A 27,774-nucleotide genomic window follows, 5' to 3' on the forward strand; every position below is an offset into this window, starting at 1 on the left:
CCCAGCAAACTCTGGGTGACATTTTTTTTGCCAAAAGCCGGGCAGTATGGACCTCACTCTGCTGTTGGTGTTCCTGCCACTGGTGACCACAGCCTGGGGCCAGTATGGTGACTATGGTTACCCATACCAGCAGTACCAGGACTACAGTGATGATGGCTGGGTGAATCTGAACCGCCAAGGCTTCAGCTACCAGTGTCCCCACGGGCAAGTGGTGGTAGCTGTGAGGAGCATCTTCAGCAAGAAGGAAGGCTCTGACAGACAATGGAACTATGCCTGCATGCCCACACCCCAAAGCCTTGGGGAGCCCACGGAGTGCTGGTGGGAAGAGATCAACAGGGCTGGCATGGAATGGTAAGCACCAGCCAGTAAGCTTGGGATGGGAACACCTATGCATGCACTTATTCCAGGGTGGTGTTTGATCCTCAAGGAATAGCATGGCTCATAGCCTGGGTACAAACCTAAACTTGCTATTGCCTGCTCCGGAGGGCAGGGCTGCTACAATGTAGATGACACTGTCAGGCAAAAAACCAGGGCAGGATATGTGCATGGAAGATGGACTTCTCTGGTTTTACTCCTTCAAAGGCCACCCCTGAGCTCAGTGTGGCCTGCACGCGGGACTTGTGTCTGCAGAATGTTTGTCAAATTGCAAACGTTGAGATTTCTTAAAGAACTTTAGGAAGTGAACATCACTGCGGCATTGGAGATGAGGGAGGGAGGGAGCTACCATCAGGATGTAAAATGAACAATTAAAAAAATTTTTTTTTAAATTTGAAGAACAAAAGGGTAGAAAGAGGAGAAAACCACAGTAGTTCTGGTAGCTAAAAATTGTCGGATTTTTTTTTTTAATACTTGTAATTACAATTTCTACATTGAAAAAAAAAAGTTTCCATTTTGTAATGATTCACCATTTTCATTACCCCAGAACAGTTAGAAGAAAATAAACAATTGGGTCCTCAGCTTCAACAGCCTGAGAAATATTGATTTCCAGTAAGTGACTTTCGAGAAAGGATTAAGAAATAGAAACAGAGGGGAGTGAAGTTAAGTAGCCCTCTGCTGTTCTGATGAAATAGGCTCTGTCCATTTTTTCCTTTAAATTTTCTTCTTTTCTTTTTTTGTATACATATTTTTATTATCTTCCTGTTGCTCTGACAATTTTTACTACTGAGATTTCTCTGTGTGTGCTTCTCTCTCCCCCTCCATTTCCCTTTCTCTTCCTCTCTCCTGAGTTTAAAAGTGGCCTATGTTGCCAGGTTATAGTTTACCAAAGGTTTTTAGAGGTGCTCTCCTGCCCTCTGCCCTTTGTCCCAATCAATGGAATGGATTCAGTCCCAGCTTGCATTTCTCTGTGGTACATCACTGTCCCAGCCCTGAGATTTGGTCAGAAGCCCCAGTCTCAAGAGCAGGGGATGGCTAGAGCGATCATTCGTAGCTGTCTGAGTGGAGCCCAAATGTCAGGGCTTGGGGAGAAGGTGGAGACTGACTCTAGGAGAAGCAGACTGAGGGAGGAGGTATCCCAGCTGGAAGGCTGCCAGGTATGCTGTCTGCTCTGCAAGACAACTGTGTGAGGGGCTCCTACAGGCTACAAGTGGTCAACATAAAATGGTGGGGACAGTGATGCTACCAGCCATCTGGGAGAAAATGGCACAGATGAGTGACGCAGCTAGACAGAAGAGGACATGAATAAAAGCAGGCTCATTTATTGAGAGTTTCCCTGAGCATACATTGTACTAAGCGCTTTATACAATTATCTCATTTAATGCTTAAAACAAGTCTATAAATCATGGTTGGGGAGGCGAACTGTGGTCTAGAGATAGGGTGGTTTTCCTCAGCTATAAAAACAAGATTTGGATCCAGATGGTCTCAGCTTTAAAGAACATATGCTGAGCTACAGCGGCGGGCTCCTGAGGGCCTGCTGCCTCCACCTTAGGCCTACTCTTGTCAGCAGAGCCAGGGCCCCAGAACCACATTCGAGTTAGTTTGTCATCTTGGGAGAAGGGGGTATATACCAGAGCCCAGCAGAAGTCCAGGCCTGGTGGGGCAAGTGTCAGTTTGATTAGCACTCCTGAAGAGAGGCCCTGCCAGCCTGTGGGGACAGCATTACACAAGCAGGCGCAGACTGAGGATCCGCAGGGGCCCTCACCATCCACCCTCTGTGTCTCTGCCAAACAGATTTAATGATCCAAAACCCCTTCAGACACATCAGTGACTCAAAGGCCAAGCTTGTCTTGGAGACAGACCCCAGTGTATCCCAGAAGACAAGCTCATTGCCTGGCTTCAAGGGTGGAAGTGACCTAGTTGCAACTGTCTGTCCCGTCCAGCCGACCATCGTGGACACACGCCATCTTTCCAACCCCCTTGTTAGAGCCATAGAAGAGCAACACTCAGTGAAGATCACTCATCCCCTAACGGGAGAGCCTTGGGCTGACTCAGAAGCTGCGGGTTTGTTTTGTTTTTTTGGTTGGTTGGTTGGTTGGTTTTTTGGTTCTGGTGCTAATGACAAAATGCAGTGTGACCTTGGGCCAGGCTTCAGCAATATCTGCTGCCTGCTTTGGAGGATGACCCTTCAGACTATGCAGTCTACAGGCTCCACAAAGCACCCGCTGACTTCAGAGTGCACTTGCCTTTTGCTTGCATTTTCTTGAAACTTGTGTCCACCCTGCTAAGGAAAGAAGGCAAACGCTGTCGAGTTTAAAACATGCCTGTTTGTATCTGGTTGCCATGAACTCCAAACTGTTGTGAGAGAGAGAGAGAGAGAGAGAGAGAGATATTTAGGGTGGGGGTGGCCCATGGAGACTAGTGTCAAATTGATAGGTGAGATGTCTCTCTCCCTCTCCCTCCCCTCCTCTGCAATCACAGGGCTAGAAAGCCATGAACACGCAAAACATCTTTTTCACCACAGGACCCAACTGCCCCAGAACTGGTACCAATTACTCCCCAGGCATTCTCTCCTGGATGTCTAGGATTTTGTGTTCAGCCTCCAGTCTCAGTCAAAATTTTGGGAGGAAAAAAATTGTTCACAGGCTGAGGAGCAATTATGTCTCCCCAGACTGGCTGCAGGCTCTTAATCTGTTCTGGGGTGGGTGGGGGGAACTGTTGACCAGTTTTCTGCAATTTGGCTGTCTTCTGTAAGTAAATTAGCTTCCAAGTTTATTTTAAGAGGTGGGAGGGGCAAACATAAACTTGACAATACACAGGATCTGTGAAGAAAACCTGCTAATGGGGAGCCATCTTTTCAGGGTACTGCTGTGAGAGCAGAGTGCTCACTCATGGTGTCTATGTTGCAAGCCACGGTTTCAAATGAAGTATCCTAAAGCAGAGTGCCCGTCTCTACCACTGAAATTCCCAAGAGGCCTTACCTGGTCCCACATGGATATGTGTACCTCCGCAGGGGCAGGCCTGCAATGTTCTCAGGGGATTCCTCTGACTTCAATTAGCATATACAGTGGGATTCACAAGTCTTGTGAGGAGCGGGCTGAAATGGGACATTGTAGAGAGTCTGAACTGCCATATGGTGGATGGTTCTCTGAGCTGAGACTCTTCACACCTCCCAGCTGCACTGAATCATATCTCTGTGGTTTTAGGTATTCAGTTCCTTAAGCTGTGGGGGAGGGGGAAAAGGAATAAGTGAGAGAAGAGAGTAGAAGTAAAAAGCATGATGCTTCTAGGAGAAGAAGAAGAAAAGGAGGATTCTAAAATAAATCTTCATCAAATACAAACATTTGGCGCTTTAACATCTTATCCAAGGGCAGTCCGTAATGATTTAGTGAAGATGGAAATTGATGAAATGTAGTTTGGGCTAACCGAGTTTGTGTGACATCTGTATTTGGAGGAAGAATGTTCTGTTTATCTGCGCCATCTTACTCCCTGGACTTCAGGGAATCTGCAAAGGCACTCTTAAGGCATCTATTTTTATTAGAGCCAAATTTTTAAATTAATTACTTGATGACAATCCACATAGCTGAAAGAAGAGGAAAGGACACGTATTTCACAGAACTTGGTCCAGCATCAGTGTAAGTCTAAATAAACTAGACACGTTGCCCAGGAGCTTTGTTTTCTGCAATCTGCCATGTGCTGTGCAGTGCAGAGCAATTGTCCCACCTCATGGTCCTTGGTATTTCAAAGGCACAGTTCTCACTTTCTGTAAATCAATGTCCTTCATCCTCTTTACCGTCAGCATGCTGTGCTTTCTGAATATACTTACTGCTAGATCTGTACGTCCTTACTATTTGTTTCTCTTGCTTAATATAAGCTTTGTAAACATAGGGACTTTGTCTCACCCACTACTGTGTTCCCAGTGCCTAGAGTAATGTTAAGACACAGCCGGCCCCCAATGAATACACTGAAAGACCAAATCAGTCTAGTTGGTGCTTGAGGCAGCCCGAATCCCAGCCAATGTCTCCATTACCATCAATGAAGATTTTTCCCATGGGGAAACCCATTTTGTTAAGTCTTTGATTTCTGGTATTTCCACATTTATAAGACAGAGTCCAACGTTTCATTTTGCCTTACTGTCTCCACTAGTATGTATATGGCCTTTTCTGCTTCCCCAAGAATCTCTGAAATATGTACAGAGCATAGCTGACATACATTGTTACCACAAGATAAACTCATTATTGGACTTGCAATCTCCCATAATTTTAATGTTTCAGTAAACTAAAATATTTCACAATAAACTCTTTGTTTCAAAAGGCATAAGAACTAAATAATATCTCAGCTTGATCTTAGGCCAATAAAATGACATTAAGAGGGGAACTGGTGACATCACAATAATTTCTAGAGTTTAGGGTTCTGCTGATGCCATTTTGTGTTGTGTAGAAACATACTTGAGTTATAGGAGATAGGAGAAGCCGGGTGGAGAATAGATGTGAATCCTGTGTCATCTTTGAATCTAAAATTATTTCAAAGAGAAAGGTTGAAAAATAAGAATTCAGGCTGGCTCCTTGTATGATGACAAATTCAAAGACAGAATGTAACAGTACCCAAGAACCCCAGGGCTGGAAGGGACCTTGCAGCGAATGTGGACCAATCTTCTTACAGCGTAGGTTAGAAAGGAAAGCCCAAAGAGAGCCAAGCAACGGCAAAGTCCATGAAATCACCATAGCAAGGAAAAGTCGGCTGACCCGTGCCCTAATTTATGCGGGGTGTTGGTGCTTATCACGTTTGCCATTTGTATATTCACTTGTCCCTTCAGTGGTTGTTATTATAGACTTTTCTAGACTGTGAGACTATGAAGAGTCATAACGTACATCTGTGTCCTTCAGTAACTCACAGACCAATCTTCTTTGGCCTCCACAGTCGTACTGAGAGGAAGTTACTTAGTATCTTTGTTTTCCTAATGGGAGACCCCCACCCCACCCCAGCCTATCAGGCCCCATCAGGACTGCCTGCATCCTCTTCCTCTGAGGCCTGGCAAGGCCACCCCGCCAGAAGGACGTGATCAATGAGCGAACAGCAGAGTCCATCTCAGAGACAGCCCCTGCTCCCCATATTAGAAACCTCAGGAGAGTCCCATGTTATTTTTCTCAGATAAAACCACGTTAAGTGCTGAGATAAAAGGATGATCAATTCCATGTAAGAATGGCTTCTGAGGACAGCAAGGCCGAGTGTGGGAAACAAGGCTGTGGCAGGCCTAGGATTCTTGCCAACTTCCTGTCTAGACCATTCTACCAAGTACCTGGAATCAATTGTCTGGGGGAACTTGATTCTTTCTTTCTTTCTTTTCTCTTCTTTCTTTCTTTCTTTCTTTCTTTTTTTTTTTTTTTAAAGAAGATTGGATGGCCTTATCCTCCATTTAAGTTGATATCCCTACACATTACCTTGTCATTATTTTAACAGGTCACTCCCTTGTTACCCCTGTCCAGTCTCGCATTTCTCTGATGTCCTGTCATTGGTCCTACTCTGCTTCTTTTTAAACATGTCTCCACCATCAGAGGACCTGCCTTTTAATTCCAGTACCCCAAGAAGAAGACCAGGCTGAGTACAGATCAGGCTGTAATAAACACTTGTTGAAAGATTTAATGGACACTCTAAAGTTCTGTGGATTGTGTTTTTAAATGGCTAACGATAAGCAAGGAATTATTCCAGGAAAAATAGAATTAGGATCTAAAGCTTGGTTCTATGTTAGAATTATCCACTTTGAGGAATGGAAAGGAATGTGGAAAAGTTGAGAGGGCTGCGGTCACATGGTTCCTACAACGCAGGTAGTAGGCCACTGGCGTAGAATATGGACAAAACTGTGCTTCCTCCATGGGGCTGGAGACAGACCACAGCCCTTAAAATACGTGTGTGTTTATGAAGTGGGACAAGACCAACACAACCAGATCATCCGATAGAGAAGTTTTTTTTTCAGCTCACTGAGAACGTGGCTTTCCACACATTTGCACCTGGGCTAACAGAGATCAGAGGAAATGACACTTTGAAAGCAAAGGAAAGGAAAGAAAAACCCACCTCCACCCCAACTCCTCCCCCACTCCCCACACCCCTCCTCCCACGTGGGTTTGTTCTTCCTGTCTGACCATCCCAGACTCGATGAAGCTTACATATAAGAGAAAGTCCAGCTGAGGTGCCAATGGGAGCAAGCAACAATGTAACTGCTGGTTCTGTTTGTTTGTTTGTTTGTTTGTTTGTTTGTTTTGTACTTCCTTAAAGGAAACCAGAACCAGACATGAAAAATTTTGGAATAAAACAAGTCTGAGTTATAGATACTTTTCTAGTTAGTTGCTAGCTTGGCCATTCTTGGTCAGTGTTGCTGCACTGAGGCCTCACTGTGCTGTAAATGAGGTCCCATAGAGGGAGTTCAGGTCAAGGGAGAGACTAGCCTCGCCGCCTGCGGATTCCTCAGGATGAGGCCCTCCCACGCCCTGGTACTTCTCTTTTACCATTTCAGGCATAGGGGAAATTTTCTGTCTTTGCTGCTAGGGTGATGGGCTCCAGAGAAATCATTTTCAGAAAGGCCGCTTTCCTCAGAACACGTCTGCAAATGTTGTTTCCACAGGAAGAGCAGTAGCCTCGTGGCTTTCCTTTCAGGAAACTCCAGTCTTAGGGGAGTGGGACTGATGTGGCTCTTGTTTCTGAAGCTGAAACTGAATCTCAAAGAGGTAGTGAGGAAGAAGGGGAGGAGAGTCTCTGATGCAGGGCACTGGGCTCCCACGCGCTGAGGGAATGTTTTCCTGGAGTCTGCTGAGGACGGTGGGTGATGCCACAGCTTATCCGGAAAGCCACAGCCTTTGTGCTGACACACTATTCTGCAGACCATGAGAAAGCAACAAGCCCGCGCTGTGCACCAGGGCCTTGCCGTGCCTAGGTACCACTGGTTTCCTTTCCTTGGCTGAGTTGAAGTGTGTTGAACAATGCAGCTCCTTCCCTCAGCCTCGTCAGTTGCCCTCACCTCCTTTCATCTGCCTTGCCCCCTGTGCCCACAATTCTGCAGCTAAGTCCAATGTTCACAGGAGCTTTGTTACCTAAGAAGCCATTGAAAAGGTGGCTGAGCGCGTAAACAGTGCATGAGAGGAAGTACACAAAGTGATACCGATTTTGCACCTTCCTCCTCCAACGGGGCTGCTCCTGAAGCAGAAGGTAGAAACAGGAAACTGGACCGTTGCTCCGGTTTCCATAGGAACTACTTAGGGGGAGGCCCAGAACCTTTCAAAGACTCAAATGATGGGTCCTTACAAGTTAGGTCTGTTTCTGATAGCAGCAGACAGCTGGTCAGTCGTTTGTTCATCCATTCTACTATCAAACAGTTATTGGACAAGCCTCAGGCATTACAAGGAATACAAAATAAAGATTAAATGACCATTTCCCACAAGGACTGTACTATCTACCTGGGGCAATGAGAGGTAATAGAGCAGCTGTGTAGAGTAGCCGAGACATCTAACCTCAGTGAGCTTCATCCTGGAGCCGGAACAGCTCAGAGCACTTTTGTGATGCTTCACCGACACTCAACAAGGGAGCGGCTCTCACAAAGCACAGGCCTATTGGTTGTGTAGACGACACCAGAGTATAATGGCAGTAAGTGATTTACAAAGCATTAAAGCACCGGCATCCTCGGAATTCTCTATGCTACGCAAGTATATGCTATTGTTATGCTCATTTTACAGAGGAGAAAAACCTAGGTCGTTAGGTGCCATGACAGCAGCTCTCGATGGCTCAGCTGACCATGGGGGCACCACTCCAGAAGCATAGACTATGATGGTGATGCCTCTGTCATGTCTGTCTTCACATTGTGAATCCATACCCCAAACAATGTCTAGTTATGGAGGGAACAGTTCCACACTAGCAAACTCACATCGGGCTCGCACTACCAAATATGAAGGCAATCTAGTTGGAGCTGAGGAGGAACACTGGTGTTTGGTTATCTTTCTCCAAATGGTCTGGGGCTGGCATGTAGGGTGCAACTACCCTTCTCAGGGAACCTTCTCTGAGGTGGCATGTGAAAAGTGACAGCACTCTTCTCACAAGGGCCGTGCTCTGGCTGTCCATCAGAGAGGCAGAGGCGATCTGTGGCGCTTGGGTTGCCTTCAGAACTGGGCCTCCATAAGGCAGGTCAGCTTACCTTCTGACATTCAGTTTCCTTAGTTTCCTTAAGGGAAAAACTTATCATGGGAACTCTCTTCCTTGTAGGGATCTGAGTACAGAAAACACAAGGGTGGAAGAATACCAGGGGGTTAAAACCACACCCAAGATGGGGAATCAAAGGCTTTGCTTTGGAGAAAGGTGGTTGCTTAAAGATGGCAAAACAGGAAATCACATAGAGTCCGGTGTACCCTGCCTTCTCCCTTTGAAGACTTTAGGTTTTGCCTATGATCTTAGAGCTTATACTGGTTTCCTTACACCCACGTTGACATGGAATTGAGATGACTAGACCCACCTAGGAGACGCACAAGGAAATATACTTTCACTTCACACTATGACAGTAGTAGTCCATGGCAAGTGTATAAGCCCAAAGTGACAATACTCTTGGGGTTTAAAAGAAGGCTAGATAATCAAAAGCCATCAGTCTCAACTTACATATTGGATTTCATTATTGGCCTCACAGAGCTGAGCTCCCTACTCTCAACGTCTTAGCACTCTTGAGACCATGGTTGAATTCTCAAGCCCATCTGTTGATTCTGTTCCCATCGTAGGGTACAGTGGCTGAGAACTGGAATTGAGTAGTAAAATATAAGTTGCCGATGGATGAGTGGTTAAAAAATGTGAATTTAAGTATACATATGAATGAATACACACATTAATGATAAATGAGTAAAAAGGAAACAAGTTACGAGTTAATTTCTACCAATGGGGGCGGGGGGGGTGAAGAAAATGACAGCTCTATGCCCCAGTGTTACAGCTCAGCAAGACCTCCTCCAGTAGTCAGTCAGCACAGGGAACAATCCCCCTTTCACATTATCTAAAAACTTAGTTTTGTTTGGAAAACTTGTTCTAGCAGGCTTCAGACTGTGTACCATCAGCCACTGCCTCCTATTTCACATGGGACAGCTTGATGGCCCAAGTGCCTTGGAAGTGGAAGGATCTAGAAGTAGCTGAAGACCTGATTTAGAGGCCTTGTCCTATTGCTTGAATATGTTCTCTAAAGTTCAATATATTATAAACGTAATCCTTGAATTTATGTGTGGATGGCATTTAGACATATGTCCTTTGGAAGGTAATAGAAAACAAATAAGGGTTTCCATGATGAGGTTTGTTGCTCTGTAAGCAGGGAAAGAAAGACCCAAACTGGTACACTGCTCTGTCTTGACTTGTGATGCCCTTCAGCATGTCATGATGCAGGAAGCAGGTCCTCACCAGATGCCAACACCACGCTCTAGAACATCCCCACCCTCAGAACCATGAGCTAACCAAACCTCTACTCTCCTTCTGTTGTTCAGTTGTAACCATGGAAAGCCTTGTGCAAACATTTAGGAAAGATCGTGGTCTACCTAAGACAAGGAAGCTCTGTAGCCAGGAAGAAAATACAGCCATCAACCCTGCAGAAAGTACCAAACATTTAGGCTGCGTCTGATTAGGGCAAAGGGTGAGAAAAGATGCTGGAGATGGAGCAAAGGGAGGGAGAGCCTCGCTGTTCTTCACTTCCAGAGATTCCCTAGAGATGAAAGAGCTGGTTCCAAGACCAGCAGCACAGACAGAATGAAAGAGAAACTTCCTTCTCAACTAGGACCAGAGAGAAGAACTCACCACACTGGAGGCATCAGCTCTGAAAGGACAGGAAAGGAGGGAATTGGAGCTCAGTTGGCCTGTGGATTTTCTGTGGATTTCCATGTTCCTGGCTCATCTGTAGGTTCTGGGGATGGGGAGGAGGTCAGAGACCCACCTAGAAGGTGACAGCGGAATTCCTGGATATATATATTTATATATCCTAGACTTCCCATTAGGATGCTGTGCACAAACACTACATCTATCTACAGTTTGTGTGCTGTGCAGGGGGACAGCGAACTGTTTATTTGAAGTTCAACAATTCATCATGGTTCTTTGTCAGCTTTCTAGTTCAAATTCAAGTAAGATGATTTGTAGTATCCTCAATTGTAAAATTCATAAATATCCTTTCATCGAACCATATATTTATGGACAGTCAATAGGAGCAGAGACTCCCAAACTTCCTTCCACTGAAAGTTGTGGGGTCATTTGAACGTTTATGGTTCAAATGGTGCATGTAACTTCTACAATACATCTATTCTTTGTATCAAATGGAGTAGCTTGTAGGGGTGTGGGCCAATGAGAGGGTCTGCCACTGTGTCAGGGGGTCTGAGGAAGGAGGTCTGCATTTCTCAGTGCCTTGATGGTCTCTTCTCTTCAGGTACCAGACTTGTTCCAGCAATGGACTGGTGGCCGGGTTCCAGAGTCGCTACTTTGAGTCAGTGCTGGATCGGGAGTGGCAATTTTACTGCTGTCGCTATAGCAAGAGGTGCCCGTATTCCTGCTGGTGAGTCTGGGAAGCTCTGGGAGCTAAAACTTCATTCCTAATAGCTCCTGGGGGGTTGGTGGGAGCCTACGATGATCTGGTCCTTCAAATAAACTCAAGATGTCACACACTCATGTGATAAGCAGCAGCTAGAACACAGAAGAGAATGAGTGGCTGAGGGAGACTGTGCATTCAGGAGAGGGCCGTACAGGTTAGCTAACCCAATGTTCCCATTAAAAAAAACAAAAACAAACAAACAAGCAAACAATCCAGGAAGGTAGTGACTGGCCAGCGTCACCCAGCAGCTGAAGCCTGCTGACTGACGCCTGTCTCCATGCCTTTTCCCTCTGCTGTGATGACTTCACCTCACATCTGAGTCTGTTTGGAATCCATATTCCAGCAGCACCTCCAGGAATAGCGAAGTCTCTCATGGGCCATATTCTTTTTGTTGTTGTTGTTGTTTATTAAATGTATTTTTTATTTTTACAAATAAATTTATATTATTATTACACATATATACAATAAACTACCTACAGAAAAAAAGAACCATGAAACAATCAGGAATTATATGAATGTTATATATCCTTAGTGCTTTGGCTATTTGTATTTGGCAGCCTTGAAGAAAACATCTTTCCTATCTTGGTGTGTCTAAAATTCTGAATATAAATCAATCTCCATCACATCTTGGCCATTATCAAATTAGAACACCTATCTAGACCTAAAAACATCTTAACCCCTAAACAACAAAGCTTCATTGTAAAACTAAGCTACCTGGTCTTCAAATCCATCAGAGACTTGAGAAGGAATAAACTTGATTACCTGAGTACGCTGGGAATGCAGGTTAGTAGCTGAAAGAATTGCTTCTTAGCCCACCAAGGCAGGTGAGCAGGTGTGCCAAGGGCTGCTGATTCAGCCCAGGCAGATTCCAAACAAAGGACTAAAGATCCTTGGGCCCAAGGAATGCTAGCAAGGGCGGGGGGAGTCTTGAGTTGCAGCCTTCACGCTGCCTTTTGTGGTAGTCTCTCTCCTCTTTCCTTTCCTCCCCACTGTAACTGCCCTGTCCCTGGAATGTCACGTTTACTTCTCTGAAGAACGCAATGCACATTGAAAACGATGGCGATGCTTATTTACCGTGTCTCCCTTTAAAAAAAAATCTGATGAAAACTGTAGTTTGCAGTCTGGAAGAAGGCTGTACTTACCCTCTTTATGCATCATTGTGTGAAGAATAGCCAGAGGCCTTCAAACTCCCCCAAAGACATCCATGGGCTTGTTTCTAAGACCTCCGGAAATGCAGGTTGAAAATCAAAGCCCTGGTAGATCTTTGAGGTTGTGCTAAGCCCTCATACTATAAGCACTCCAGAGGTGTCTTAGCTAAAGGGAAATCCAGACACCAATTTTCAAAGAAGATTTAGGTTCTAAAGCAAAGAGAGAAATAGTAGGGGTGAACCAGTCTTCCCTCCCTAGTCGCCAAGAGAATGGCTATCCCACTTTTTTTCTCAAGGTATTCAAAGCCAGTTAAAAGGTGAATAGTTTATCTAAATGAGCGAGCAAAAATAGCCACCATCCTAGTGTTGTATTTGCCACACTAACAAGACTTATTTTCTCAATTTCCAAGGGAATATATCATAGAAGGTGTCAGTGAGTGGCCCAGAGGTGTGTCTGAGTGTGCAGTTGAGAGAGTAGGCATCCTCAGGCAGTGGAAGGCTCAGATGGAGATATCCCTGACCCTTCACAGATGTCTCGGGAACCCCACACTATTACACTCTATCTATATATGGATGCTTACTCTAACTAGACTTTGAGCACTTGGTATAGGAAAACCCATTGCTCTTTGTGCGCCCAATGTCTGTCTAGCACAGTGCTTGGATCTTAGTGATGAGTGGGTGTGTGTGCACACACATAAGCATGTTCATGTACAAGAAAGAGGGGGCAAGAAGAAAAGGGGAAAAGAAGAAAGGGGGGGGGTGACGTCCTGGGTGGGAGTTTCTTGTTTTCTTGCAGTGCCAGGAATCCAGCATTCTAGGCAAGAGTTCAAGGACTATGCTACATTTCCAGTCATAAGTAGTTTCTTACCTATCTGTCAACTGGGTGTGCAAGTAACGGATTCTGGAAGGTGTGCAGAGAAAAAAAGGGTTGTTGTTTTCTGACTTTAATAGAGCTTTTATTCTTCATTCCTACCCTCCTACTTCTGCCTTATAAGCTCTGGGTTCGCAGCGATCTTTGTACTTACTCGCACCAAGCCCTTTAAAAAGAATTTTTACATGGTTTCCTCTGTGTGCAGATGAACATGTGTTCAGATGCATGTGCACATCCGTGTGGATGTTAAAAGTCTCCCTGGGATATAGCCCTTAGGAGACATCCTTCTTGTCTTCTGAGAGAATCTCTCTCTGGGATCTTGCTGTTTTTAGGTCAGACTGGCCGACGAGTGGGCCTCAGGCACTCTTCTACCTCAGACCCCCCAGTGCTGAGATCACAAGTGAGCCACCATGCTCAGATTTTGACATGGATGCTGCAGGTCAAATCAGATCCTCATGCTTAGTCCATAAGCCCTTCACTGACTGATCCCTCTCTCCAGCTCCCAAGGCCTTTTAATGACGTCAGGCACACAGCAGGCACTCCCCTTTGTCTAATGAAGACTTTAGCCTACTCCTTCATCTTATTGTGACGGTTAAATGCAATAACTGGATCCTGGCATTGCCACTGGCTGTGATCACACAAAGCTGGATTGTCTTAAAGCAGAGGTTAAGGGCACTGACTGTTCCTCCAGAGGTCCTGAGTTCAATTCCCAGCAAACACATGGTAGCTCACAACCATCTATAATGTGATTTGATGCCCCCTTCTGGCTTGCAGGTGTACATGCAGGCAGAGCACTGTGTACATAATAATAAATAAATAATTTTTTTTTTTTTTTTTTAAGCAGAGCTCCCTCCACTTTCCCAAATGCAGGACAGGCCATCTAATGGGCCTTTCAAGGGCGAACCCTATCCAAAAACACCCAGCATGCTCCAGTGTTGTCTTGCAGAAAACAGAACATGTGAGAGAGCTGGCTCCGCAGAGGAACAGGGGTGAGCCAGCCGTGCACTGAGTCATGCTTCCCCAGGGAGATGAAGAATATTCTGGGACAGCCACATTTTCCACCACAGTGAGAGCCTGGGGTCTTTGCCAGGACAGATGAGAGAGCCTGCAGTGTCTGCGGCCAGACAGTCATGCCTGCTGCCTAGGGTCCTAAACAAATAGAATAATAGGGAATGGGCTTAGGGCCCAAGGCTTTCAGCCATCAGGCAGATAAATGCCTGCGGCTCACTGGTTTTAGAAAATCTGACAGACAACAGAGGTTGAGAGTGAATGCAGAGACGGCTGGGACAAACGGAGCATCTAAATCTTCCACAATCCCCATCTTCTAAGCATGTCTGTACTGTGTGTCAGCACTTGGACCATTGATGCTCAAAGCTTATCCTGTTTCCTTGGGTGCCAAGGCCCAACAAAGATAAATCTCTCTGTACCGAATCCCACTAGTGATCTATTGATGCCCCAGGCTCAAGTGGTCATCTGCCTTGCTTCCCCACAAATATTACATGCCCTTTCTCTCATTAGAAATGATTTCCCAACTTCCCCTTACACTCAGCTCATCGTTTACAATGCTAAGAATTTAATGACTATGGAAAGGTATGTACAGAAGCAGACAGCCTCAGTTAATTTAACAATGGACAAAATGAGATGGGCAGCTTTTCTTGAATTGACAGAGACATTCAGCTTTCAAAAAATTACTCCCAGGCCTTGGTCTTCAGTGATCTTCCAACTTGCATCCCAACCCCCTGGCCCCTTACTCTCCATCACCCCCACCTCAGGGTCCAGATATATCACCATTCGTCAGAACCACAGGGAGGAAGAATGACATCACAACTCAACTTGGAAGCAGGTTCCACAGATAAGTGCTTGCACGTGATTGGCTCTAGCTCAGACAGCATAACGTCAGATCTGAGAGTTCATACCACAGCCTGTGGAAATGACACTTTTCCCAAGGAAACACCGGAGAAGTGGCATGATGAGTGTGCACTGAACGCCATACAACACGGCCTATGACACGGCCTATGACTCACTGTTCCCAGGGTGTCTAGACACATTAGTGGGCTCTTTAAATTTCCCGAGTCATGGTGTTACATTATACCTTTCCAAACTCAATGAAGCCCCCAACGTTATACATTTTCAACTCTTTAGCATCTCAGAATACTGCCTGGCCCTTAATAGAAAAGCTGTCAGAAGAATAAGTACATGTTGCAAGCTCTTAAAAGCAGCAGCCACCGTGAAACTGACATTGATAGAGTGGTATGTTAATAGTTGATTTTTTTAAAAAGGAAAAGAAAACTTTCTTTGTGCTCGTTATCCTGCTCGATGCTTTTAACAGCCCTGCTTAGTGAACCAACAGCCATGCTCTACATTTCCCACACGGAAATGCTGCCACTCCCACATCTGGCACCTTCTCTTACATGGCTTTAGCTGCCTTGAATTAAATGGTAGAACTAGACACAGGAAAAAAAAATGGATCTTTCCTCCAACTTTGGTGTGTGTGTGTGTGTGTGTGTGTGTGTGTGTGTGCACGCGCGCGCGCGCACTTCTGCACATGAGTGTCCATGGAACCTAGAGGAGATTATTAGATCTCTTAGACCTTGAGTTATAGGAAGTTATAAACCACCCTATGCGGATGCTTAGAGTTGAACTTTGGTCCTCTGCAAGAACGGTAGATGCTCTCAGTCACTGAGACGCTGCTCCAGTCCCCTGTGTTTGTCTGGCACAAACTCTATGTATCCCTACATGGTCTGCGACTTACTTTGTAGACCAGGATTCCCTAAAAACTTTTAGGAAACATTTTGTGCCTTTGTATCCTCAGAGTGCTAGGATCACACCCCACCACCCCTTCTACTTTGACGCCTGTCTAAGTGAATGTCTGGTGTCTCTGTGCTCTCAAGCATTCAGAGACTCAGAAAGATCATCATTCTGCGCTAGAGACAAAACAAAACAACAACAACAACAAAAAACCAAACAAACAAAAACAAAAAACCAATCATCACCAGCTCGCAGACGTGTGTGGGATTTGTTCGGTGGGAACCACGGTGCTGTTCTGATTTCAGGCTGAGTAGCGTCTCTCTGGCTATCACAGCACCACTGGAACCTGGCAAGAAAGTGAATTCCTGCACCATACAGACATGCCGTTACTAATCCGTTCCCACCGGACTGGAGGAATATGTAAATACAGCACATATTTATTTAGCTAGGAGAATCCAAATTTATCATCCAGTGGTCTGCAAAACAACAAACACATGTCACCAAAGGAACCACAAGCCTTCAGAGACTTTCTGCTCTCACCCCTGCCCTTGAGCAGCTCCAGCTGCTGCAGGTCACATCCCAGCCAGTCTGCCAGCTGGGTGGAGACTACAGAAATGGAGGATTATTGAGCAACTTTTTTTTTTTTTCGCCAAATGATTCTTCTCTGGCTCTATGACATTTCAGTAGGTTTGTTGAATGATCTATTTAGGCAAGGTCACCTGTTTAGATGACCTTTGCATTGCCTTTCAGCCTGGCTTTCCCTGCCAATCAAACTCAGCTTTCTCCACCACTACCCCCCCCCCCCCACCCCCCCCACACACACACCCATATCCAGTTTATAAGGCAGAGAGTCACTTTGCTTAATTCCTGGGCATTTGTAGTTCACAACAATAAAACTTAGTTGAGGAGCACATTTGTCTCCTCTCTCCCAGCGTAAATGATCCAGCCAAAGACAATCGTTAACCTGCGACCTGTTGTCCAGATTTTGATACAAGATGACACTTGTTGGCAAGACCGTTCCTGTGATGCTGTGTCCGTGTCAGAAATGAGCTCATATGCCTTCCATCAGGGAGTTTGTTATCCCACCCTGCTTGGATGGTCTCATGTAGCGCATTTCCCACAGGCCTGATGAAAAGAGGACGTTCCACACTGATTGCCCTGAGCTATTATTGCAGAGATGAAGCTCCTCATATCTTGAGAAAACTAATCCAGATATTACCATTTAAAAGAGTGCACACTGAGTTTGCATGTGCCCATGCGCCACTAAGAACTGCCACCTCACTCATTCTGGCTGACCACAGTTCCTCTGAGCTTCAGCAAAATCAATTGTCCCTTTCATCAACTGGAGCACTGTCACAGCTACTGACCCCTATTTATACTGTTGATGTCTATTTGCTGCCTGCAGAGAGGAGATGCCTCCCTTGTGTTCAGACTTCAAAACCAGACATGTCACAGATGTGTCTGATTCTCAGACACTGATGTGTCAGTTCGCCCAAGCTGTGAGCTACTTGGAACAAAGCAAACCTCTCAATTACAGATCAAGTCCACTCCCATCTTCAGGACTATAGAAGGCATTATTCATTTATTCATTCATTCATTTCTCCAGTCAGTTACTAAATGTGACAGGATATAAAGTAAGTACAATTCACAGACTTGGCATAAGTTCCTCACAGTGGCGACTCTATTGCTTTAGTTAGCGGTATCTTCCCTGTGCTCATGGAAAACCTGAGCTACGGAAGTTGCACTATGCTTCAATGGAGTGAGCCTGATTCAAAGAGATCCAGCTACCTCCAGACCCCGGGTTACTTGGAGAGCGCTCAGCTACTTACCTCTCGACACAGGAAGAAAAGAAGAACAAAAAGATCAGGCATTAGGCAGAGACACGATAGACATCTAATGGCAAAGTGAAGGTGGAGGGGATGTTTGCTTTATTTAGAGGGAAGGAGAAGTTGGAGGTGACGCCGTCCTTGCTGCTGTGCAGGTTGGGATAGCCAGGAGATAATACAGCCGATGGCTGTCAACAGTAATCAAGATAAATGTGACCGCTGCCAACCAGCCCTGGGCCTGAAGCGGGAGCTGGAGGCTCTCTTCCAAAAGAGCAATTCGAAAAAAGTTCAGGGACTTTCCTCTTCTAATTTAAGTCACAGACACCCCGGGAGCTATGCTTCCCCTGCGTGGTGATGCATATCTGAACCGTTTGAAATATGAACCCCCAAATGCCACAGAGGATAGACACTCACATTTTACGCCCCTTGTCACAACCCAAGTTCCCAGAATTCAGTCTGCCTACACAGAGAAGGGCACTTCTGTCACTGCAGAGGACATGGCATGTGGTCCTACTTGGCCAATGCCCAGCTCTCTGGGGAGGAGTCGAAATACCTGCTTCTTTGCCAGTGTCTTTTTGTTTTCATTTGTTTGTTTTGCATATAAATCATTTGGGTTTTATCATTCTGCCTTTGGAAAAACAGTTCAAACAAGCTCTGATGTCACATGCACTAAAAGTGCCAGGCCACTAACAAAGTCATCTACCCTGAAGGGTCCTTACTTCTTATTATGTGTCAGGAAAGGCATTACACAATGCAGCTTGATCATGCACAGACTGGGATTATGCAAGAGAGTCCCCGGTGACTTACCTGTCACAAAGTTATCATCTTCTTTTATTTAAATCTAACAAGCCAATTCTGTACATCAAGTCTATACATTTAAAAATATATTTCAGCATAATTCTCTTATCTATCTATCTATCTATCTATCTATCTATCTATCTATCCTTACATCTTGGTCATAGCACCATCCCTCCTCACCTTCCAGTCCCACTCTGCCTCCCTCTCCTCTATCCCTCTCCCCTAGTCCTCAGAAAGAGGAGCCTCTCTTCCCATCCACCCCAGCTCATCAAGTCACATCAGGGCTGAACTTGTCCTCCTCCCTTGTGGCCTGGCAAGCCATTCATACCAGGGGGAAGTAATTGAAAAGCTGGCAAGAGAGTCCATGTCAGAGAGAGCCCCTGCTCCTCTTACTAGGGGACCCACATGAAGCCAGAATGCCCATTAGCTATATCTTTGTAGAGGACCTAGGTCCAGTCCATGCAAGATCTTCAGTTGGTACTTCAGTCTCAGCAGGCCCCATGTCTCCTGTATGCCCCCATAAACACTAGCTCATAAAAGATGTGTGTGGTGCTTTGTACCAATGATACTTCAAAGTGATCTCTACACCAGTCATCCTATGATGTAGTCAGCAAATCTTCATTGAGTCCAGTTGTACCTATGGACAACTTCCACAGTTCAAGTATCACAGATGAGAAAATTCTATGTCAATGTTCCTTCAGTTCAAACTAATCTTCGGCTGCTCATAATTAAGATATAATTGAATTTATTTCCGTCTTATTCATCCCTATCTGACACAAGATGTGGTACAAAGCTTGTGATCCAGTTCTCTAAGCTTTGGAACAAGAAGTAAGAAACTGTAACCCAAAAGATACTTGTTGAACTTGGTAGGGAAAACAAGCACACACACGTGCATGTGGATACACATGCGCACACACATGCATATACATACACTACACTTTGATATTTTTTAATGGAAAGAAAGTAAATATGTCCTCCTATATTTCTCAGAAGTACTTCAAAATAGGCTCATTTCTTTAATATATTGTCAGTCCCTTCACCTTGCTATGCAGTGACTGATTATTTAACTGGGCTAGAAAAGTGTGGCAATGCTCTGTATGAGGAACTCTGCCGAAAAGCTGTCTGAAATTGCACAGTAATTCACAAGAAAGCTGAAACCACACTGAATTCTTCCCCTTTTATCCTCAAGAAAGCCAACACCATGTCCAATAAAGCATTATCATCCAGTTTCCTTTGGCTTCTTTTAGTTTTCTGAAAAGTATTTAAATTTTGCCTCAGTTCTAACCCTAAGTTTAAAGCCTTTTATCTCTCCAAAGAATGAGTGCTAAGGCTTTTATTCATTAGGACAGTGTGTGTGTGTGTGTGTGTGTGTGTGTGTGTGTGTGTGTGTGTGTGTGTGTTCATAAAGAAATAAATGGACATACCACATTTTCTGGCGTATAAGACAACTTTTTAACCCTGAAAAAAATCCATGCCAAAATCGAGGTTGCCTTACACACTGAGAACTTACCTGCAGTTTGCTTCCCCATGCTTCATATGTCCGATGCATATAGTGAGGGGGTGCCGTGGCCAATTTCCCACTCTGTGTGGAGAGTATGAAGCAGGGAGGAGCAAGCTACACACATCTTCCTGTACCTTGAGGAGGAGGAGAATGTGAGCATGGATTGTCTCTCCAACGGAACCCGCCCATTCAGGCTGCCTGTCTTCTGATTGAGTGTGGAACACACCTTACAGGGGCAGTAGGCTGGCACTGTCTGTCTGCTGGCATTTAATAAAGTGCTTAGCTGTCTGTGTCCTGCCTACAAATAGACCCATGCCCAAGTCTGCTGCACAGGGTGTACAATGGAAGAGGGGTAGTCTTATATGGCAAGTATATTTTTCCAAACATTATATTTTAATTGGAAAAGTTGGGGATCACCTTGTATACCCAGTTGTTTTATATGCTGGAAAATATGGTATATCTTTGGACTAAAAATATGGAATCCTAGGCTGAATTGAAACAGAAATTCTTGGTGCAGGTGGTGTTTGGAAGGTTTGCATTCCACCAATGATTCCATTTCTGCTTCTATGTTTTTAGTTTTCAAGCCTCCTTCACCATTACTCTTAACCCAAGGTTCTAAAAGGAAGCCTAAATATGATCCAGTGGTTTCATCATGAAAACCAAACAAAACACAGCCAAAAATCAAAGCTAAAACCAATTTGGACCAAGATGGAAATATACCAATGGCAAATACCTCACTGTCTCTGGAAAATTATAGAAATTAACTCGACAGCTGACTCTGAAACAAAAACAAGATAAAGTCCTAGAAAAACCTGTCCACTGGTCATAAGGCCCCTCACCAGAGAAAGCATTAGAGGGCTGTTTGCCCCTCTGGAACCTAAGACTTACTGATGTTTATTTTAAGTGCAAGTTTTCCCAGATTATCCCAAATGTTTTTAACTGTTCAAGTGATCTGGAGACAGAGCAGAGGGTCAATAGAAACAAGAGTCAACCAGCTTGGGCCCGTGGGTGTGGCCTAATCAATAGTGCTGAACACAAATGCTGCTATAGCAGAAATAAACATATGTCTAAATGCTTCCTCTTAAAGTTCTAGAACGTGTTTTATGAAGTAAAGAAAACACTTTCAAATTCCTACTTAGGTGATGCATGTTCTCAACAGTCCCCCTTTCTGTGGGTAAAGTGTTGTACAGCCAGTGTCACTGAGTCCTCAGGTCACAAGCCAGTGGGATCCCAGCAGGGCCCGATTAGTTCTTTTATTAAGTACTTAGCTAGACTTTTTTTTTGTTCATTTGTTTGACAAAGGAAATTCTGTTTCAGGGTCTCTTTACAAGCACAAAAGAGATTTAAATTCTTCCCTTTCTAAACATATCAAGTAAAAATGCATGCAACAACGTGGGATCAACCTTGATATCGAGGATGGCCTAGTGACTTCCTCAAAAGAGACAAATCATAAGAGGGAGTGAGCTGTGTAGGCAAAGGGATGACTAAGAAAAAGCCCAAAGAGACAATTTAGATTTCTGACTCAATCCCACCTGTCTTGGGCTAATCTTGGTCCTGCTGCACCTTAACAATCTTTGTAGAACCCCCTCAATCAACCCTTCTAATTCATAAATCAGGACTTTGTGAAAATTCTTATAATCTTAAGAGAAAAGGCAATAGATGGAATTCAGGAGTGGTGGTATAAATGTGTACTCTTAGCCAATGGGAGGTGAAGCCAGAAGTATCTGGTGTTGAAAGTTTCCCTAGCTACACAGTGAGTTCCAGGCCAGCTTAGGCTACATGAGATCTGTCTCGAGAAAGTCATTGCAGTCTTATTTATCCTGAAAGGACCTATTTTGGTCCCAAAGAATCCCGGTGACAAATCTTTAGGAGAACCATGGGATTCTAAATTTGTCCCAGGATTGACTTGATCTTTGAGAATAAAGAAGGAAGAATAAGAAAAGAGAGTGGAGGTGGTGATGCCGGTAGAGGAGGCAAATATTGGTTAATGATTCTACACCTGCCTTGTATAATTATTAGCACATGCACATACCTTCACTGGTTGCAGTAGGAATGAACACATCTTTCATTTTAATAGATCAGGAAACCAGTTACATTAATCCCTCAAAGCCATTTATTTATTCACAAAATATTTGCCATTTAGCAGGAACTACTATTTCAGCTGCCAGAGAAATGAAACAACAGTGGACAGGTAGAACTGTGCCTTTGTAGAGATCACATTTTAACTAGATATTTTAAACACATTTGTTGTTACCAGTCATGATAAGAAATATGTTAAGCTACCACACAATATGTACACATAATAAATGCATACATACATTTGAATAAAGTTCTCACGTACAGACTCTATTGCAAGCAATGTACCATTTGACCCGGTACTTTCTGTTCTGTCGTGTTCTTTCTCAAGCTGCTATATTAGTTATTTTTCTTGTTGCTATGACAAAGCATGTGACAGAAGCAACTTAAGGAAGGAAAGGTTTACTTTTTGCTCACAATTCAAGGGTGCGATCCATGTGGCAGGAAGTCATGTCATCTGGGGATGGAGGCAGCTCCAGATTGTCCCCAGTCAGAAGATGATGACTCCTGATGTTTAGCCTGCTTCCCCTGTTTAATTTAGTGCAAGGCCCCCACCCCATGGGATGGTAGCTGCTACATTTAAGGTGGATCTTCCCACTTCTGTCAGTCTAATCTAGAAAATTCCCTTACAGACAAGCCCAAAGACTTGTCTCCAAGATGACTTTAGATGCTTTCAAGTAGAAACCAATCATAACCAGTTCAGTTGATTTTATGATCTTACAATGAGTCAGGATCCAATTTGAAACACCGTCCCGGCTTACTTGAATAGAAGGGAAATAATTCAACATGACTTCAAAGACAGGGGGCGTCTTCTGCATATGCTGCAGTTGCAATTGCTTTGCTGCATGTGCTTAGTGTACAGTTCACTGGCCAGGGAAAGGAAGGTGAGAAATGGAAGAAAATACCAACCACTTTGGCTTGGCAGAGAGCATCTAATCCAGTTCAGATTTCTCAAGATCTTCCCCTCTCCTTCACACTAACCTTCTGTCTGCTCCAACCCTTTGTTCTCTCCACACAGGCTGACAACAGAGTACCCAGGCCACTATGGGGAAGATATGGACATGATTTCCTACAGCTATGATTACTACATCCGAGGAGCAACAACCACTTTCTCTGCAGTGGAAAGGTGAGAAGGGTCACCCCCTTTCTGGGGGACTCTGGGTTGGAGGCTGTGTGGCTTCACTCCTGGTTGGGATTCTAACTGTGGGTACTTTTACCTGGTGACCTCCATAATTTAGTTACCTGTTTCATTAAGGGTTAACTGTGGGTGTGGTTAGGCAGCAGGAACCAACTGAGAACTGAGAGTTCTCAGGAACTTGCCTCCCCAGGCAGTGTAGCCTTGCACAAGAAGTACAAACAGTAACCTACTCCATAGTGGAGTCTGCAACTTGGCATGGGCATCCTTTGATGTTCTATGCAATGCCTGGGCTCAACCTCAAGGACCACTTGACATGACAGGGAGAGGTTGGGATGGTTGAAAGAGTATTCACTGACAAATTGGACCCCCTTTAGTCCCCGTGCCTCTGTGTGTTCCCCACTTAGAACTGAGGGAAGGAAGAGAGAAAAGAAGAGGAGGGGCTTCACAAGGAAGAACACACAAAGTCCACTCTCCTGTTACTTTCACTCAGCTAGAACACAACACTTGGGAATGAACAGCTCAGAGCAATCAGAAATCCATTGTTCATCTATTGAGTTTCTTGGGAAATTCAAGATTGAGGCCAGCTGCAGATATGTGGTGAAGACCACTCTTTGCTTCAAAGGTGGAGCCTCTCTCTGTGTCGTCCCTCCCCACACAGCTGCACCACACCTAGTTACAAAGGGCACTACTACCATCCGCCTGGACAGCATTGTTTTGACATAATCAGCTCCCACCACCCTTGCTTCTTAGTACCACTTAACACTACAATTATATTGGAACCAGTTTCCAGCACACAGATTTTGTGACAGACTTTAACATGCAGACCTCAGCATCTAACCAATCACACCTAGAAATGAAAAGCAGGAAGCCATACAGTGATGAACTTAGATTCTTTCTTGAATGAAAAGAAGATTCAAGTAACTTCAGAAAACCAGCACTAACTTGAACCCTGCCCCCACTTTCCCCATTATTCCTTTGTGGTCTTCTCCCAAATATACTGAAAATGTAAGAAGACAAGGCTCAAAAATTCCTGTAGACGTGATCATCATATGGACCTTTTGGCTAGTAATGCATGAGAAAAGTATGGGGAAATTCTGAAGCTGAGAGCTGACTTGACTACTTGTAATCCCGTCACTTGTAATAATATCACATGAAAATGAATTCTGGGAAGATTATCCACACACATTCTGAAAAACAAGTAAAACTGAAGGTAAAAACCTCATGAGTGAACAGACTGTGACTGCGAGCCATTTATTCTTGGAGTATATGCTTCCAAATGAAGTTGCATCTCACTTAGCTACAGTTCACTTATTTAATAGGGAATACAATTTTTAAAGACATAAAACTAGTTCTGGAAAAGCATATTGTATGTTCCAGTTCCACGGACTAAGATTATGGTTTCTCCACAGGAGAACACCTCGGTTTTCATTATGTAACTTTTGTTTGAGAGAGAGAGAATTTTAACTTGTTTAGTTACCCATTTTCTAAAAGGTACAGTTGAGAAAGGGAGTGGTACTTTGGAAAAACTCATCCTAATGCAGAGAAACAATTGAGTGGTGTCTCACACAGCAAAGATATTCAAGAAGAGAGAGAAAGACCCAAGAACTCAAAGAACGAGCAAATCTAGAATCACCGAGCAGCAAAGAGTCCATCAAAATTCAGAACGTTGTATCAGTATCCAGTGTTCCTAAAGATTCTCCCAGGTTAAAGGGTAAATTGGTTTTGAGTCTTCTGGTTAAAAATTTTAATGGAAAAAGAAAACAGTAAAGAGTGAATGAATGGCACCCAAAATTGGTGCTAAATAAATATTGTTTTGGCAGTTAAAACGGCCAGTTCTTGCTGGCTTGGAAATAATTAGTTACATCAATTGAACAGAATCACTGGAGACTGGCATGTAGTATCTCTAGACTGTTTTAAAATGAATTCCACTTCCCCCAAGATAAAATGGAATTAGCATACCCATGTTGTTTTAGTTTCTTCATTTCTGCTGGAGATGGTGTGTTTACTGTCAACCCCACTGGGCAAATACCCAGCCCAAGGGCTTCCCATCCATGTGCTACTAACTTGTGGACATCTCCTCCTGAATAGTGTCTCGTCCTGGGTCCAGACGGTGATTTGTTGCAAAGGGTCCATCCTGTGATTCTAGGTGTTAGGCCTATCCACTCCGTGCCACTGGTATCTGCCTTCGGTGTGATAAGCAAAACGCTTTGCAGCCATTGCCAAATATACCACGGAACCCCTGAGCCCCTAGTTAAAAGTTACTGTCTAGGACAGAAAATAGAACTGGTTGGATACCTTCATTCCTTTAGGACCAAGTCTAAATTTTTCACAGTGCCCACTAACTGCCTCATGAACAACATGAGTGCTTTGCCTCAATCTCTTTCTTACTTTCTTCACGCATAGATATGTACTGCTTAGCTGTGATAATTAAATTCTCTTGAAAAAACACACAGCACCAGCATGCTAATCATCTAAAGCAAGCCGTATCCTCTGTGGGAGATTTTACAAGAACAAATATCAATGCACAGCTCATTGCCCTAGGCCCTCAAAGCGTGTACTGGAGAGCGCTACGCCCAGTGGCTCTGCATAGACAAACTGAAAAAACAAAACAAAACAAAGCAAAACAGACTAGAATTAGGGAGCTGGCCTTGGGCTATTTGCTCACCATGTCCACCACCCCCAACCCCCACTCATGATAGCCCGGGCATTCCCACAGTCTTCCCATTCAGAAGCAGTGCAGAGACAGTCAGCCATAGTGTTTAGGATACACTGAAAGAAGCCTGGTAGAGTCAAAGAGGAGGAGGAGAAAGGATGGCACTTTGGAAGAAATTGCTTGGTTGGATATAGATAAAGTCTTCCAACGTTTTATTGGGATTACGCAAAGAGCATGACAGCTGGGTCCTCAGGTGGCATTAGGGACACCTAGCAAGGGAAGTGGCGTAGCACAAGAGAATGACCAAGATGTCATCTGATGTCATCACCTATCACTTGTAATCCTTCAAAGCAAGTCTTAGTCCACTGAGCCTATTTCTTCTCAAAACAATGAGTCATAGTGGGGATTACTGAGAAAACACTTTGTAGAGTGTCTATGCAGGGCCGGGCATGTTGGAAGTGCTAGGAGCTCCATGCTAACAATGGTCACTCTCATGGTTAAGTAGTATCAGACCACAGGAGCTCTATGCAGAGCAGATAACTCCTTGTGTCTCTACTAAGTGGTTGAAAAGAGAACATGGTACAAAGCTTAGCGAACAGCATGCATACCCACAACACATTTTTCAAAACTGAGCAACTCTATGCCCTCTCAAATCTATCCCATCCCTTAAACAGGCCATTCCATTTCTGGTAGGTAGGGCATTCCACACTTTAAGATGTCTTGAGTTGTCCCTACTCACCTTCTTTTGTGACTTCAAAGGGAAAACCCACAGTGTACCTCCTGGATCCTGGCACATAGAGAGTGCTGGGTAGAAGGGAAGTGCTGGCAGAAAAATGGATGGCCTTTTAGAAGGACGATTCTTCCCAGTGAAATGGAGATGATGCAAATAAATGCTGGACTTGTTAGTCCTGGAGGCACCTTGGAGGCTCAGCCATGAAGGACTATCCACCAGCCATGAATAAGAGCCTCCATGTGACCTATAACCCTAAGCTCTGAAACCCTGCCATAGCTCTTCACTGCTTTTCCCCAGCCAAGACTCTCTTGTTCTCACTGATGTTTCTCTTCTGGCTCCTCCCACAGGGATCGCCAATGGAAGTTCATAATGTGCCGGATGACCGATTACGACTGTGAATTTGCAAATGTTTAGATTAGCCACATAGAGAAGTCCAGGTGAAGGGTAAAGGGCCAGGTGTCCTGAGGGTGTCATGTCATACATGCTAATATTAATTAGAACATCTGTAGTTCTTTCACTCTCTTCCTTGGGATGAGGGTTATGGTGTCAGCTGCCTGGGCCTTTCTCACCACAGTTACACATATAAATAAATCCACAACTAAGCCATGTTTCTCACTTTCCACACATTCAATAACAGCCATCTCCAGGTGCTGCTGATGACTTCCTTCCACAGTACATCATAATACAGCCAGTGTCTACATGCTGACAGCCTGCAACCCAGAGCACCTGCCACAGACTTCAAGGTGCTCTCACTATAACTTGGGCTTCAAATGCAGCCTAGTGAACTTGGAGAGCAGTGTGAGAACGGTATTCTATAGTTAAGTCTGTTTGAGTGACAAACACCCAGAGACCTCACCCGAAGTTCAGGCGGGGTTGGGGGGCCACTCTCTGTCTTGAGGGAACATGTACCCATTCTCTCCTTCAGCGAGAGCCACATATACTTAGAAGTCCAAGTAAAGATTTATGTGCCCCTGAAGAGAGGGCACTTGGAGGTGAAGGGGGAGGTGGGAGGGTTTGAGGAACGAGCTGAAAGAGTTTAGGCTAAAAGATCTTCCTCGATTCAAAGATGTATGTCAGCATACCCACTAATGAAAGTGAATTTGAGGGCCAGGAGAACCTGTCTCAAGATGGAAATAATGAAAGGAAAATGAGCACATACGATTCAGATTGGGAAGTTGGGGACACAAGAGTGGCCAGGGGAGAAGGGATCTTAGGTCATCAGCATCTTGAGACACTCCCAATATTCTTGGGAAGACTACCGTATCCACACAAGCCATGGGGACGTTGTTTGCACTTACTGGGTACTGAAGGATCCTCCACCACTT

General features: G+C 44.5%; 1 protein-coding gene across 1 annotated transcript; it reads left to right on the forward strand.

Moving 5' to 3' along the window:
* On the forward strand, positions 1 to 26,961 carry Dpt (dermatopontin). Its single transcript, XM_051147755.1, has 4 exons — positions 1 to 351; positions 10,796 to 10,921; positions 22,944 to 23,051; positions 26,797 to 26,961. The coding sequence occupies exons 1-4, from the start codon at positions 47 to 49 to the stop codon at positions 26,861 to 26,863; spliced, it is 606 nt and encodes a 201-aa protein (XP_051003712.1). The 5' UTR covers positions 1 to 46; the 3' UTR covers positions 26,864 to 26,961.
* Positions 26,962 to 27,774: the final 813 nt, after the last annotated feature.

This window comes from Acomys russatus, chromosome 6 (assembly GCF_903995435.1).
Source record: "Acomys russatus chromosome 6, mAcoRus1.1, whole genome shotgun sequence".
Taxonomy (NCBI): Eukaryota; Metazoa; Chordata; class Mammalia; order Rodentia; family Muridae; genus Acomys; species Acomys russatus.